Genomic DNA, 15,891 nt, shown 5'->3' with positions numbered 1-15,891 from the left:
AAGAATAACTAAGAAAAACCAAATTGAAACTTATGAAAAAAAGCTGTTCTTTTTGGGTTTTGCATGAAAAAATGAAAAAGCGTGATGTTTGATGCCAGTGAACTGTCAATTTGTGGAAGCAGCTCTAAATCAAGTGCCACTTTATTATATTGCTGCACATTTGGGATAAGATGGATTGCTGCAGTGGGAATTATTTTACATTTATACTACTGAAAATGAGAACATGATGTTTCCTGAAGTCACTAGCCAAAGTTTATGACAAAAGCCAGAATTTACTAAGGAGAAGAAATAAAGAAGAGAAAAAAGAATCAAATGTTAAAATCAAATGTAAAAACAGCATTGTACTCTTATTTAGTCTTATTTTGCTAAGTTTAAGTGCTACCATTTATTTTGGATGATCTGGAAGAAGGAGAACAGGAATCACAGTAGGTTAGTATGCCCAAAGGGACAAGTATAATGTCTGAACTGTGTTAGAAAAGCAAGCTCCCTTTTCAGATTAAAGATGTTTTTGCCAGATGATACAAATAGCAGATTGTTGTTGATTACCAGTAAGTATGACAGAGAAGGTCCTTGGAAAATGGCCTCAGATCACCTGGAAAATTCAGTAACCAAAGAGATGAAACCAGATTCTCTGAAGGCATTAAAACTTTTTACTCCCACTGTAGAACAAAGACTAATGACAGTCATCCCATCAAAGAGTTTTCCATCTGTTTTTATGAGAAAGAGGAGGGAATTAATGGCTAAGTAAAAAATACATTACAGAACACCAAAAATTAGCTGTGTTGAAACAAAGCCTAGATCTTCTCACAGCAAAGCTGCTTAAATGGGAGCGAAGTTCTGCTTTTGCTGCCCCTGAGCTCCCATGGGGACTTTGTCATCAGCATCCCATGTGGGGATATTTAGCTTTCTAGCTGGGTCAGTTTGGAATCCTGATCTCTTCCTCCTCAACTCTAGCAGCAGCAGCTTAGACTTCTTTACGGTAGCTCTTAGGAAAAAAACCCCACAACACAACAGCAAAACCAAATGAAGCCCTAAAATCACTTGAAAAACCCCCATAAAAGCAAACATGTCTCCTGAGCACTAATTACATTTGGTGACTCAGTCTGGACTTTCTGGTGTTGGTTAATAGTAGGCAGAGGGCAGGAGAATAGAAGGACCACAAATTAGACTAACACAGCAAATCTAGTGCTGTAATTGTAGTGTTATCACAGTGCCAGTAAAAAGTACATTATTAACCTCCTTTTTGAAAAGACCACATTCTATTCCAAGGTTGATGTATGAATAAGCATAGGTAAATCATTACTTCTGTGTAAGGAATTGAGCCTGGCTAATCAGTAAATGTGTGAAGCTGATAGTGTTTGCCAAATACAGGCTGTTCATGGAATTGGTTGTTTAATGAGAGCAATAGCACAGCAGCATCAGCGTGAGAAAACACAGCATGTAGCCTTTGCTGGTCTAACTAAGGAAAGTATGGTCTGAGTTTACCTGTGGAGGTGTACAGAAGTCAAAATGAAGACAAAGAGGGGGAAATCACTTTGGCATTAGATAGCCTAAGCAAAAGAATCAGTCTCTGTTAGCAGAATGTCAGCTAGGTTACATAAAGAATATTCAGTGGAAAGGTATGCCCAGAATTCATCTGAAATGGATGTTTGGACAGCTGCTGGGTTTCATCAGGACAGAGATTTTTCTATTCTTCTTATCCCAAATATCACTAAGTGAAATATAATTAAAATATTTATAACCTGAACCTAACTTAAATCTGAAAGTTTTGATATATCTGAAAATATAATTTTCTTATTCTTTTTCAACTTTCATATTTTATTACTTTATTTACTCATAGGATTGAGGAGTTTTGAATTTGAGTCCACATGGGTACATATCTTGCTTTATTCTTTGGCCTAAGTAATGTATACCTGTGAAACATGTTTCTTTCATTGAATTATCATTTTCTGACACAAAAAAATATTTTGCTAGGGTATTTTTGACCAGCTACTGTCTTCTGTAGCTATTAAGAATCCTTCTCCCAGTCTTACCTTAGGGAGAGTGATAGAAGAGCTTACTAAAGTCAGCATTGTTGGAACTGTGTGGCTACAACAGCTTTGAATATGAAACTGTCACCAACTATGAAAAACAGTAATGTTTAAAATAAATTTCTCAGATATATTGCCAGTTTGAAGTCTGACTCCAGAAGAAATAATTTGCAGGTCGTTTCATTGATTAATTTCACTACTTGGGTTATTGCTGGAAGATTTATTCTGTTACAAATGAAAATATTTGAAACAGTCTTGCTTCTTCAAAATTTTTCATTACTTGTATGATCTGATTTTTAATACAAAATCAGAAATTTTAAGTTCTGTACGAGAATGTCCTGATAAAACAGAATAAATGCTAAGGCACTGTGAGACAGCAATGTTGTTGTAATTTCTTCTTGTGTGAGCCCAAGACAGTTTTCCTGATGTTGTTGATTTACACACATGAAACTCTTGAGATTTGATTGATCTTTGCAGAATTTCGGCATCTGGTGATTTGAAGTGAGCAAGACAGCATATGGAAGCTGATCTCTGGGAAGCTTTACCAGAATGAGCTTTGATTTCATTTTTCTCCTGACTTCAACTGTTAACTGCTTTTGTGAAATATGAACATTAAGATGTTGTGAACCTTTGCAATAAGCAGAGAATGTATTTTATATATATATGGTCATCCATGTCCAAATAGTATAATTTCAGAGCACAGGAAAAAAGCTGCAGTGGAGATCTCTACACAGTTAAGTTCATTGTTTATCCATTTATTTCACTGTGTCAGAGTTTTACTCTGGGGGCTGAAAAGCAATTGAAATGCCTTGGTAATCTGTGATCATTTAACATACTTCAGTTGGGTTGATGTGTATGAAATACAATGGTGTTTTCAGTTCACTACGGGGCCATCAACCAAAGGAGAAAGGAAAGAAAGAAGTTTCATACTTCCATCTTTTCACAAGTCACTAATACATCATAATGACTTTTGATAAACAATATCTTATTTTCTTTCTTGTTGAGCAAAGGGTGTTATTTCCTTTCACAAACATGTGTGGGAAGAAATTGGGCAAAATGGCTAGTTACACTGTTTAGCAATGCCTGACAAATCACAGATGTCATCAGAAAGTTGTTTGTGCCAGACTTTCTATTTATTTCCACTGATGCAGTATATATGTTTATGTATTGGTAGATATGACCTAGAATGTTTTGTGTGCTGCAATAAAAGGTGAACGTATTTTGGTGGTTTGAGAAAGGAGGGATTTTCCACATTTTTGTGACCCTGTGTCCTAGAGTGTGCTACTGTCCAAAACAACCTCCCCATTAATTCCAAATGACTTCAGAGTAGGCTTTTTCATTGCTGTAGCTCAGGAGCATCCCTTCCGGAGAGCCATGCATTTCGAAAGCAATAGGAAAATTTGCTTAAACAGAAGATCTCCTACTATCTCGTGAGAAAATTTGTTTCTTAACACAGAAATAGGTAATCATCAGTCTGCTTTTCTGTGTCATTTCTTCTTCCCTGAAGCTTGGTAATCATCATAATTTTCTCTCATTTCCTCGACACATATAAGAATAGTTTCTTATTTTTAAGAAATCAACTGATCTGTGAATAATGCCATTGATTTAAATCAAAAGACTGTTGCAGTGTGATTAAGGACTGCTAAATGTTACTGTCTTTTAAAAACATTATTATTATTATTATTATTATTATTATTACTATGGAATATTGTGCAAGAATAGAGTATTTGAGAAATTAGTTTAACTTATTTTAACTTTAGAAATAAATCATATGATCACACTTGAGAAGTCCAATATTCTGTATTCTCAGTACATCAACTGGTATTGTATTTCATAGAATCATCAGCCTAATAATGCAGTAATATTTAATATTCCTTTAATTGTTCTCTATGGTCTTAATACTTTATTAAAATATTATGAAAAACAATGCAATTACAAAAATTAAGCATTCTGGAGGACACCGTGTCTAGTAAGTTATATTTGAAAACTAGGGAAAGATTCATTATTTTGCATTTGTGTTAATTTGTGTACTACGAAACATAAACTGATAATGTTCAGAGAATAGAGGATTTCCACTGTAAATGTGTAGGAAAAATCTACGTGTTATAGGACATTATAGCACTCTAGCAATATCTGGTATGAGTGCAAAATTTAACGTAACACATAGCTGTGTGTGACTCCACTGGTTCTTACTGCTTGTTGAATCCAAGTAGATCCTAACTTGTGCTGAAGGAGGAGACCACTTATGAGAGCCTGTGCATGTAAATGAAGTGCATAAGTCAATGACAGGCTATGTAAACCCAAATAAATGAAAATTCAGAAAACATATGTATTACAGATGCTCAATAAAACTTAGTGCACAGTTTCAGCCAAAAAGGCTGAAGATTTACAGGTAAAACCTGAAGAAAATAAGGTACACTAATTTCCACAGAGAAAATGTTTTCCTTTTAGCTCTTCTCATGGGACCATTTTCATGGGAGAATTTAGGCAGGGCTCCCCTCCTCAGCTGCAGAGAGGAGAGAAAGTTGTGGGTCAAGATAAGGATGGGGAGAGATCACTCACCAGTTACTGCCAGAACAGACTTGACTTAGGGAAATTAGTTTATTTTATTACTAATCAAATCAGAGTGGGATAATGATAACTATAACCTAATCTTAAACCCTTCCCTGCGACTTCTTCCTGGGCTTAACCACTCTTGAATTCCCTGCCTCTTCCCCACCTTCTGACTCTTGCAAAGGGAGTAAATACCTGAAGTGTGAAATTTTGAAAGGTGTCTAGGTCTTAAAACAGACTTTTGAAATACAGATTTTAGGCTTAAAGGCTTTAATACTCAAAAGAATTGTAAGAGTCAAAATGCTAGAAAGGGACAGACTCATCAAAGGCTTTGCTCTTTAGGGAATTCACATCTCCAAATTAGCTGCAGGTCAGTATTTGCATTGGTTATGAATTGGTTAGGGTTGATCCTGTGGATGTGTGTACAGACAGCTTTTCATTAGCTCCACTCAGCCTCTGAGGCTGCCCTGGCCATGTTCCAGAAGCAAGGTGGCTGTGTTAGCATGGTGCTGTGCCTGAGCCAATATTTTCTGCTTCTTGGCAGGGTGCTTCAGCTGACAGGCAGACCACTGCTAGGGCAGCCCTGGGGCTCCTGGGACTGGCTGGCTTGTGATTTGCCTACCCACAGACAGTCCTGAGAAGCTGTGCACAGCACCCTGAGGTACCCAAGGACAGGTCTCTGCAAGCTGAGTGAGGCAGCAGTTCTCAATATTTTTGGACTGATCACTTCTATTGTTCTTTGCTGTAAAGGCTGTGTCTCCCGTTTCCATCCACACTCACACTTGCCCCATCCCACTACGCTCCCTCCAGGCTTTGGGGGCCCCCATGTAGCAATGGGGAGCAGCTGAGACCCTGGGAACATCTTATTTCTTATCAGTCTGTGTCATTGAAACAGCTTGCTTAACTGCTTTCTTCAATTTGTGCTAGAAAAGTCAAGGCAATAGAGACTGACCATGTTTTAGTTTTAAAATAGCACCTCCAACGGATTTTTTTCATTTTCTTTATTACCATATCAAGGAAAAATCAGTTATGTGCAGCAAATAAAATGGAAGCTAAACAGATACTTTAATGTGCACAGAAATGTGAATATTCAGTACATCTGACTGTTCCCTCTCACACTATGTTCTATTTATAGTTGAGTTAAAGGAATTTTAATGTTTTCATTTGCTTTTCATTTTTTGATGGGTTGTAAAATAAGTACAGTAATTTCACGATTACAAGCTGCACTGATTATAAGCCGCACTTCCGGGGTGTCGGCAACGTTTCGTTTTTCCTCCATAAATAAGCCGCACCGGATTGTAAGCCGCACTTCTGTTTGCAGTGAGGATCCGCGTGCAACTTTCACGTAGTTGCCAAATAGTAACAGAATCGCGGGATCATGGGATTTACTGGCTTGTCCCTGCTCGGGGTGACTGCCAGGGAGCGGCCCCAGCCCCGCTTGCCGCTGCCGCTGGGAGGCAGGGGAGTGATGTGTCCGGCCGGTGCCGCCTGGAGGAGGGAGAGGGGTGTGCCCAGCCGGTGCCACTGCCCTGCCTCTGCCCGGGGCCGAGCTGGCTCCGCCTTGACTCGGGGCTACTGCTGGCTCGGACTTCCTGGTTGGGAAATTTCCAAAATTTGTTCACATATAAGCCGCTCCTGAATGTAAGCTGCACTTCTGGTTTGGGAGCAAAATTTTAGTCAAAATGGTGCGGCTTATAATCGTGAAATTTTCGTGGAAAAGACACCTTAACCTGAGACTACTAAAACAGGCCAATGCATTTTTCCCAAATTCATTAACGCAGTGTGGAAGAGACTCCACATGAAGACTGTCTTTTATTGGTACCTCTCAAATATCCTACTTACAGCAGGTTATGGATGAAAGGTCTCCTAATGATGTAGGGGATTATGTTGAACACACTAAAAGAAATTCAACCTTTTTAAGAAATATAGAGGAAATATAATTTTAAAGGCCTGTTGCAGTTCTCACTAAAATCAGCTTGATGTATTTACAATTACTTAAGTGAGAGGTAGAATGGGTCTTTCTTATTATATCTAACTTAAGAATGATTGGACTGGGAAAAGAAGAAATTTCTTCTCTTCATGTTCTGAAAATTTATACTGCACCAAGAGACCAAAATTTATTAATCCCAATGTCAAATTCTAATGATAGTCTTTTATCAAAGCTGCAAAATTACTTGATATATGGGGTAGTAAAAATCAAAGCAAAGTAAAAATACCAACAGAGGACTCCAATTCTCATCAGTTTCCTTGGTGTGGTTCTGGCAGGAATTTTGAGCAGATTTATATACTTAAGATGAATTAGGGAAAGAGTCGGATTCTCTAAGCCCTAAAGGTGAAAAATTCTGCAAGCTAGCTAATGCATGGGCTAAGAGTTCTTTGAATCATAGGAATTTTAAGATACCTAGGTTGGTGGTGAAATGTCATATCTCCTAATGGTTGCTATATATATCTGTTCTCACAGATCAAAGGGGAAAGCTGCTTCTGCTGCTCCTTGCCTACTGTTTTCATGAATAAACATATGCACTTATTTAACCATTTCACTGCTTTTTGCTAAAATGCAATTTCCGCAAAGAAACAAGTGAGCCTGAATCTGAGAAAGAAAAGCACCTAGCAAGAAATATCACATAAGTAAGAGTGCTTTCTGCTAGTAGGCAGCTGGGACAGATCATGTTCAAAGAAGTTGTTGTTAGGAGGTGAACACTACTAGGGGAAAGATTAGGTTAAAGACTCATTCATGCACCTGCGCAAATCTGGGGCTGAATGCAGTAGGAACTAATCCAAAAAGGAGCAACACTGTGGAAAACAGCAACATCTCCACTCCCTTCAGTGTGCTGACACATTCCTCCATAATCTTGCTTGGTTGACATTGACAGAAATAAATAAAAAATATCTGTCTTAAACAAACTGACACATAATATTTATCATTTATAAAGGTTTTCACAGGCATGAGATAATTAGAGATTTGATCATGTAAATGTACATGTATATATATAATTTATTTTATACAGATGTTTCACAAACATTATTTGGAAATATAATCTGTTTCATTTGTCTTTCATAGAGAGAGAATATTAAATATGGGAAATTTCCTTTATACTTTGATTGGAATTAAGCTGTGGTGGGATCCTAAGTACAAAAATGCATTTTGCTTTGGTTGAAATGCAAAATTAATGCAAGTGTGTGGCTTGGAGCATGTTTATTGCTACCACCATTTTCACAGTTCACAGACCTTGAGCTTGTTGCCCAGTGTCTGTGGATGCCCCATCCCTGGAATTCTCCTAGGCCAGGCTGGATGGGGCCCTGAATAAAGAGGAATATGTCCCTGCCTGTGGTAGGGGGGCTGGAACTTGATGATCTTTATTGCCTCTTCCAGCCTACATCATTCTGCGATTCCGTGATTCTAAACAAATGAACATGTCTCTGAAAATTGTTTCCACTTCTCTGCTCTTGACCAAAGCATACTCATTTTAACACTGATACTGCACATTTTTAACTCTGTGTTGTTGGAGTAAGAAGGGCAGCTGAATATCTGCACAAGGCTTTTAATAAAGTAGCAGAGACGTGTATGGTTGAAACATAAAACTCTAGATCAGGGTGTGTGCAACCTTGATTAGCATGCTAGAGCAATCTTAGGGGATGAAATAGATTTTGCAGTAAAATGAAAATCATAAAATAATAGAATAGCTTCAGTTGAAAGGGACCTATGAGGTTCATCAAGTCTATTCCCTGCATCTCACAGGACTACCTAAAACTAGACCATATGGCCAAGACCATTGTCCAGATGCTCGTTGGCTGATGGGTGTTTTAGGTAAAATCACTGAGGCAGGACTGACAACCCAAGAGGGTGATGTTGGCTCCAGGGCCCTGGACAGGGCCAGGGGTGTCCTGGGAGACTGGGTAGCTATTGTCAGGCCAATGGTGCCTTTGGGACTCACACAGGTCGTGTTTAGGTATATGAATATACTTATTAATGAAAAAAATTCAATCTGTTCTTGTTGTGTTGGTGTTCAAAGGGATTTTGAAGTTGTCTTGGTGGCATTGGTGAGTTTCTTCTTGTTTTAGCACCTGTCTAGTTTTGCCCATGCCATCTTCTACCGTGTTGAGTTCAGCCACTTCTCTGCTTGAGAGCATCTGTAAGGGAAGGAGGACATGGGGCTGAATTCTGGCTCTTTGCTGTAGGTGTTCTGTTGAAGGAATCCTTTCCCCATTGTTTTTATTCCACAATTTGTGTTTTATTGTTTTATTCCACAATTATTGTTTTATTTCTCTTGGACTTATCCAAGTAGCAGTCAGGAGTACCATTCTAAAAGCAATTTCTGTGTCTCAAAGCAGGAAAAGGTAAACTGCAAATTGTCGTGACCTTTTTCAGGTGGAATCCACTGTTGCCTTTTGTTTATCTAGCTGGTTTGGCAGACTAATGTGGTAAGGATAGAGTCAAATCCTCTACCTCTTCTCCTTCCCCTTTACACATGTCCTTACAGGTGGCTCCATGGTTTTGCTAAATGATGCATACCTTCTTGTAGAGCTTCTTGTGGAGCAGATCCTATCTAACCCTAATTTGTTCGCTTTTAATCTCCCACACTTACTCTTTTGATACTAATAAATTATTTTAGAGGTCCAAGTTTAAGCTGAAAGATATTAATGTTTCTCTCATTATCTCTTTCTCTCTCTCTTCTCATTATAGAAAATGAATTTATTCCCATCAAAATTTTGGATTTCCTAAAGGTACAATATTTTTGCTGCCAGTCTGGGTTTGTGAGGTTTCTGTGACATACAGAAAATGTTACATTTGGTCACTTTGGTCTGAAGACTGTTGCATGTTATGAAACACTCCAGGGTTTGCTATAAATAAGGAGAAATTTTTAACAGTCACTGTGCTGCAGTGTGGAATAATATTCTTTTGACAATGCAGTGAGCTGGAAATACAAACTTGCAGGCAAATGCTGAGTGTTACAATTTCACAAGAACCCAAGCACATCCTGAGTTGTGCTGAGCAAACCTTGTCTGGTTTATTCAATTGTATCAGGCATCAATTGAAATGTTATTTTTCATTTCTGTGGCGATGATATGTATTTCTCTTAGTTTCTTTTTTCAATAAAACATGGGTGTAATGGAAGATTGTATTTTGTTATTTTTGTCTACAGATAAAATTGAAAATCACGGTTTCATTAGAATATGATTTTTTCTTATTTTTATGAATCTTTATAGCTAGTTCTGCTGGCTCTGACTTACTCTACTCTGAAAATTGATGGTCATAGCATAACGATTACTTTGGTAGTTTGCAAGCTGTATTTTTGTTTATATACTCCTGTACAGTGTTTTCTTTTTAAGTGACAGCATGACATGTTGGCTTATGTTCATTTGTTCCCCTCTGTGCACTCTGGGCCATCTTCTTAGGAGCAGTTAGCCTGCCTGTACTTTTTGCACTTGATTAATTTCTCCCTAAACATATTTTTTGCCCTTGTTTTGAATTCCAGCTTTAGCCCATCTTTCCAATTTATTTAACAGATTTTTTTTTTAATTCCAGTGTTGTCCATCATACTTTCAGCCCTTCTAGATGTTTCCTTCATGGAAACATAGCAAGAAAGTAATTACATTTCTTTCTGCAAGTGTATTGTTGCCTTGTCCAGTGTTCACAAAATCCCCATAGCCTCTAACTGCTCAAATATACAAAATACCATTCTGTAAATGTTCCTGAGACACTGCCATGTAGCCTATAGGACATTCAGAGAAGTTCAGTTGTTTTAAAATTTAGGTTAGCAACTGGACCTCCTTTCTGAAAGTCACCCTATACTCTTTGTACCTTGAAGTGGTGATGGTGATGGTGTTCAGGTTCAAGCTGATTTTGCCCCATTTCCATCCTCTAAATAAATATGATAAGGAAGCAGCTTTGTTTTCTCTTCCTGAATTTATTCATTGTATGAGTTCAAATATGCATGTACAACAGTGTATGAAAGTGTGGCCTAGCACTGTAAGTTTCTAACCTAATCCCAATAAATAAAACTAAAAAAAGAAGACTATAAATACAGTTTGGGAGGGTTTATGCACTGATCAAAATCAAAGGAGCAGCTCCACTGAAATTTGTGGATTGCAGAGGCTGCAGAAAAGGTCTTGCCAATTAGAAAGAAAATCCTTTTTAACCCCCCAGTTATTTCTCAAGGAAATAATCCCATATTTCCCTAATCTTTTTGAGGACATGTGTGCACTTTCTCTCAGTCACTATTCCAAAACACACATCTTTGTGTGGAGTACTATCCTCTCTCGGTGCAGCCAGTAAAGCTTTTCCTTGTGCTTTTCCTTAAAGATTAAGCAGTGGATTTGGCATTTGATTCATAAGCTTTTTGGTCCTGGGGTGGCTTGCATCCAGACTATGCAGAGGGTTGGATATTGTGCACCTGATGAAGTAGCTGGTGAGGCACTGCTCAGCAGGAGACTCTCCATGTTCTCCAAAGCAGCTTTAGAATCTGTCAGTACTTCTGAGCTGGGTCTCTGGGGAGAGAGGCTGAAGGAGTTCCTTAGAATCAGGATCTGTTTGCTCCCTTTCTTTGCCCTGGGTTTACAGTGGAAGTAAAATTCAACGACAGGTTTCTTTTTTTTCGTCCTGGAGCTACTTAGGCTTCACTGTCATTCACTGCAACATAAGACTGTAAAATATGATATATAATTGCTCTTTTCAAAATGTTCTCTTACACCACTGTAAATCAGGAGAATGTCCTCTAAAATGGTAGAATTATTCTCGTTTTATTCAGTGAGACTAGAATTAATGAGACAGGAAGGCAATGAAATGTAACAGTAATGAAATACAACTGATGACACAAATGTTTCAGTCTTTCCCTGCTTACAAGAAAGATGGATGATGCTACCCTGATTGCGTGTAGGCTTATGGTCCACATGTAAAGCTTTGGGGAGGTGCCCAGAAGTGTGACTTACTATGGCAAGCTTCAGGCAAACCTGATATCCTGTAACATCAGCTATATTTTAAGATACAAAGAAGAATATAAGAAGCGAGAGAAGTCAAAGAAAAGAGATGGAGGTCATGCTGGATCACAGTTGCAGACTGAAGTCTGATAGAAAGTGTCTGAATCATCTCTGAAACTTCTTTGGAAAGGAAAGGGCTTTGCCAAAACTGGCAAGAATGATGCAGTCTTAACCCTTCTCTATTGTTCTGTACAGGATCTTAGTGTTTGTCCCCAGGAAAGATAGGGCAGTTTTTTGTCTGCTGTCCTGTTCCCTGATTTGGCAACTTGAAGAGACTGGCAGGCCATTTTCTAAAACATCCATCAGTCGTCAAGAGAGAGCAGGATGACAGAAACACTAATATAACACAAAAGATGTGATAGGAAACATCAACAATTCCTGTTAAGCAGAACAAGTGATAATGATATTCAGGGGATAAAGCTGAAATATCACTGAACCTTTGACAGTTTTAGGAAGCTAATCAGTTGTGTAGGGAGAATATCTTTGCAAAAGTTTCTAAAAATGCTGTGGGAAAACTCAACCTTGTTGAAGCAGGGGGTCAGCTCACTTGGTTATTATTAGTTAGGCATTTTACAGGACTGTCTTTTATTGCTTTTCACACATGAGTCTCAAAGTGTGTTACAGGGTGGTCAATAGCATGGTTCCTGCTGTGCTGAAAGGCCAAATAAGAAGTCAGGGTTGGTAATTTGCCTGGGGTTACTCAGAAACGGAGCAGAGGACTCCAGAGTGCCTGTTTAGTACATTATTTACTCAATCAGTTCCCTGAGAAAAGTCCACCCAGGGAAGGTTGGCACAATATATTAACACAGACAGAGATCACATCAAGGAGTTTAACACCTCAAATTGACAGAGGCAAAGTGGGAGTGCAGGGGGATGCATTGATTTTCTTCTAGTCTCACAGCAGGTCAGCAGGAGAAACACAACTCCAAGCCAGGTGCCTTGCCTTGCTGACAAGCAGCTCAACCCCAGGCTGGGCTGGCTCAGCCAGGGTCTCCTCCAGAGCTGAAAACGCCCTGTTTTCACCTGGAGATGGAAGAGACAAGTGATAATATGAGATACTTTTATTTTGTGCAAGAGTGAAATTCTACAAACAGAAAACTCTCTGGCACAGGGGAGTGAAGTAGGAAGAGAATTTAGAAATGCTGTACCATGTATTTCATACTTGGCATACTCGGTAACTTGTTCTTTGGAGTTAAAACGATTTTGCATGTGCTCTGTTGAAAGCATGAGGCTGCATGCATGAAGAAAGCATCCTATTTCCCAGGGAGCCATGTTTCAAAAGTAGGAAAAGAGCACTTAGCCATGGAGCATTAAATTGGCTCATGTCGGCAGCTGACTGGCTTTCTCACCGAGATGGATGTCCCAGAGTGAAGCTGAGGAAGCAAAGCTTAGAAATGTAAATATTGGTAGGTGTGCAGGAACATAAATTAGAAAATTTGACAATTTTAATGACTTGCATTTATTTTCACTTGCTGAGTTCCCTGGCTGACATCAAAAGCTGCATGTTAGGTTGCTAGCAGAGAAGGCAGAGGGCAATAGGGACAGGATGGGCTCAATTCCCACGTTGCCATAGAGTCTGCAATGACAGCATATTACCTGATGTAAAAAAAAAACTAATAGAAGGAGGAGCTTCCTAAAATCTCTGCCAAACATGGAAGTACCATGTAGCATGCGTGTCACCTCAGCAGGAGCTTTCAGGCCACTGGGCACTTAAATCACATCATTATTATAGACACCTCTGGATTCCCTGACGGAGGTTTTTCTATTTTGCTTGGTAGAATTATGGATGGTAGGAGAATTAAATTATAAGTGAATCATGTGACAGCAAGCAAATGCCTACATGGTGAAAGAAATGGTGACTGGAGGAGGCCTTTTCATTTCATGAGATTGTGTGGAATAGAAAACACAGATACAAGGCATTATGGTGCCTAACACTGCTTAGATTGGACAAGGTTTGTGTGTTGTGCCTGTATTGACTATGAGATCCTTAGGGTAAGGTCTGTGGGTATTTTAGATCACCTAGCATGGTATTGTCCTGGTCTTTGTGCAGTCCTGGAATAGAAACATTAATGGAGTTGTTTGTTGTGACAGAGGTTGTGGCAAGCTCTGTTTACAAAGAGATACAGTGTGTTTGATTTAATTTAGTTTTCAACGTCCATTTTAGTCTAGTAGTTTTGTCCTCGACAGCCATCATGGAGCAAGAGGTAACAATCCACAGCCCCACTAATATCAACACTTGGACAGTGCTCAAAGCATCTAGCCATTTAACAGGCAAAAATGTGAAAACTATAAATCAGTGCGAGGAACCAGCTGATGCTCCTTCCCTATTGTACCTTCTGCTGTTCCACAAATAGAAATTGGATTAATCTCTATTACCAAGAAATCTGCAGACTCTGAGTGTCAACCTTCAACTCTGCTGCATGTATGAGAAGGAAAACAGGAAACAGGAGGACTAGTACAATATTTCCATGCCATTTCTTATTTTATAGAGCTGTTTATCACATCTATTTTTATTTGATTCCTCTATAAAATGGCCACAATTGCCTTGTATTAGATATTTTGCTGAAAAAGAACAGAAGGCACTTCATTTCACTGTGCTTTCAGACAGCTGCAATTTTTCTTTACTTTTTTGCTTTTTGTAATTTATAGCTAAGTAACAGAGAGAGAACAACTCTGAAATTTGCTTGTAAGGCCAGGTACATTCTAGGAGCATTATTTAGACAGCACTCTGAGAATACATGTTATTGCTTTCTTATTTAATTGGATGCAGATAAAATCCAACATCTGATGTGGGAATACTTTTGTGTCAGTTTAGGTTATTTTCTGACTCAATTTGGTGAGCAGATTATGAGTCCCATTACTTGATTAGGTGAGTGCAAAAAGCTTCTGTATAAAAGGCTGCAGTTAATTGTTTTAGCTGAAAAGATGGAGAAAGTAGAATGAGGATCTACATCTATAAGCTGATTTTTCCCCTTGTCTAAACTCTTTTTTTTTTCAATTTAAAGGTGATGGAGATTAAAGGACAAATGATTCATGTGCCAGAATCAAACTCAATATTGTTCCTGGGTTCTCCCTGTGTGGACAAGCTGGATGAGCTGATGGGCCGAGGCCTCCACCTTTCAGACATACCTATCCATGATGCTACTCGTGATGTCATATTGGTCGGGGAGCAAGCAAAGGCGCAGGACGGCTTGAAAAAACGCATGGACAAACTGAAGGCAACGCTAGAATGTACACACCAAGCCCTGGAAGAGGAGAAGAAGAAGACAGTAGATCTCCTTATTTCTATTTTCCCTGAAGAGGTGGCTCAGCAGCTGTGGCAGGGGCAGCAGGTCCAGGCCAGGAAGTTTGACGATGTCACCATGCTCTTCTCGGACATTGTTGGCTTCACTGCCATCTGTGCTCAGTGCACGCCCATGCAGGTCATCAGCATGCTCAACGAGCTCTACACGCGCTTCGACCACCAGTGTGGATTCCTTGACATCTACAAGGTAATACCTCGAGTCCTAACCTAGCAAAAGAGAACTGAAACGGAGGTAGAAAAAAATCCCAGTAGCTTCCTTCCTAAATTGCAGACATTCCTTAGAAAAATATGGATGCAATATTTTTGTTTTATGTGCAAAAAAAACCCCAGATCTGAAATACGACCATTGAAACTCAAATGCTTCAATGTGAACTGCCATCATGGTACTCCCATGGGAATACAGGCCTCATATTCCCACTTTCTTATAGAAATATATATCTCCTGTATTATAGCCTGGTTTCCTTTAGATGACACATCAGCTTCAGCATCCTAAGATGAAAAAGTGCACAGTGATGAATCCTAACCCAAACTGCAGCTCCTGGGAGGCACTCACTTTCAACTTGAATAGTTTAGGGTTTAGGCATTTATCTTTCCTTTGAAAGAACTAAAATTTTCCATAAGGAGCTGAGCATTCTCCAAAAAAAGTTAATATAAGAAACTGCAGCTTCCACTGAAAAACAGGAAGAGGACAGGAGATGTCTGTTCATAGTAAATGTAATGAATGGGACATGGCACTGGTGTGCCAAGCTCTAAAGGAAATGTCACACATGTTGGTCCCATTAGAGAACTCGTCTTCACTTTTCTTAACTGGATTTGGTGTCCAGTATGTATTTGAGAGAAAAAACAGGAGAGGTAGAATTTAATAAATGCGCTGAAGATATTAGCAGCGTAATTATCCTGTGAAACCTACAGACAGTTTTGTATACAGAATACCTTTAATTTTGTGATAGAAGAAATAGAGCAAGTTTCTTTTTATATGTTAATGCACAAGAGAAAAGAGATGTGGTTGTAAAATTATATATTGAT

At 38.9% G+C, this 15,891-nt stretch overlaps 1 protein-coding gene across 1 annotated transcript in view; it reads left to right on the top strand.

The window, feature by feature from the left end:
* The window catches only part of GUCY1A2 (guanylate cyclase 1 soluble subunit alpha 2), a 141,316-nt gene that overhangs the window by 60,427 nt on the left and 64,998 nt on the right, over positions 1–15,891 (top strand). Inside the window, exon 5 of the mRNA XM_033085904.1 lies at positions 14,567–15,052. Coding sequence (XP_032941795.1) covers positions 14,567–15,052 — 486 coding nt within the window. The remainder of the gene's footprint in view (positions 1–14,566; positions 15,053–15,891) is intronic.

The sequence above is a fragment of the Catharus ustulatus genome, chromosome 2 (assembly GCF_009819885.2).
Source record: "Catharus ustulatus isolate bCatUst1 chromosome 2, bCatUst1.pri.v2, whole genome shotgun sequence".
In the NCBI taxonomy this organism is placed as follows: domain Eukaryota; kingdom Metazoa; phylum Chordata; class Aves; order Passeriformes; family Turdidae; genus Catharus; species Catharus ustulatus.
Note: the sequence above shows the minus strand (reverse complement) of the source record. Positions and strands in the feature narration are given on the sequence as shown.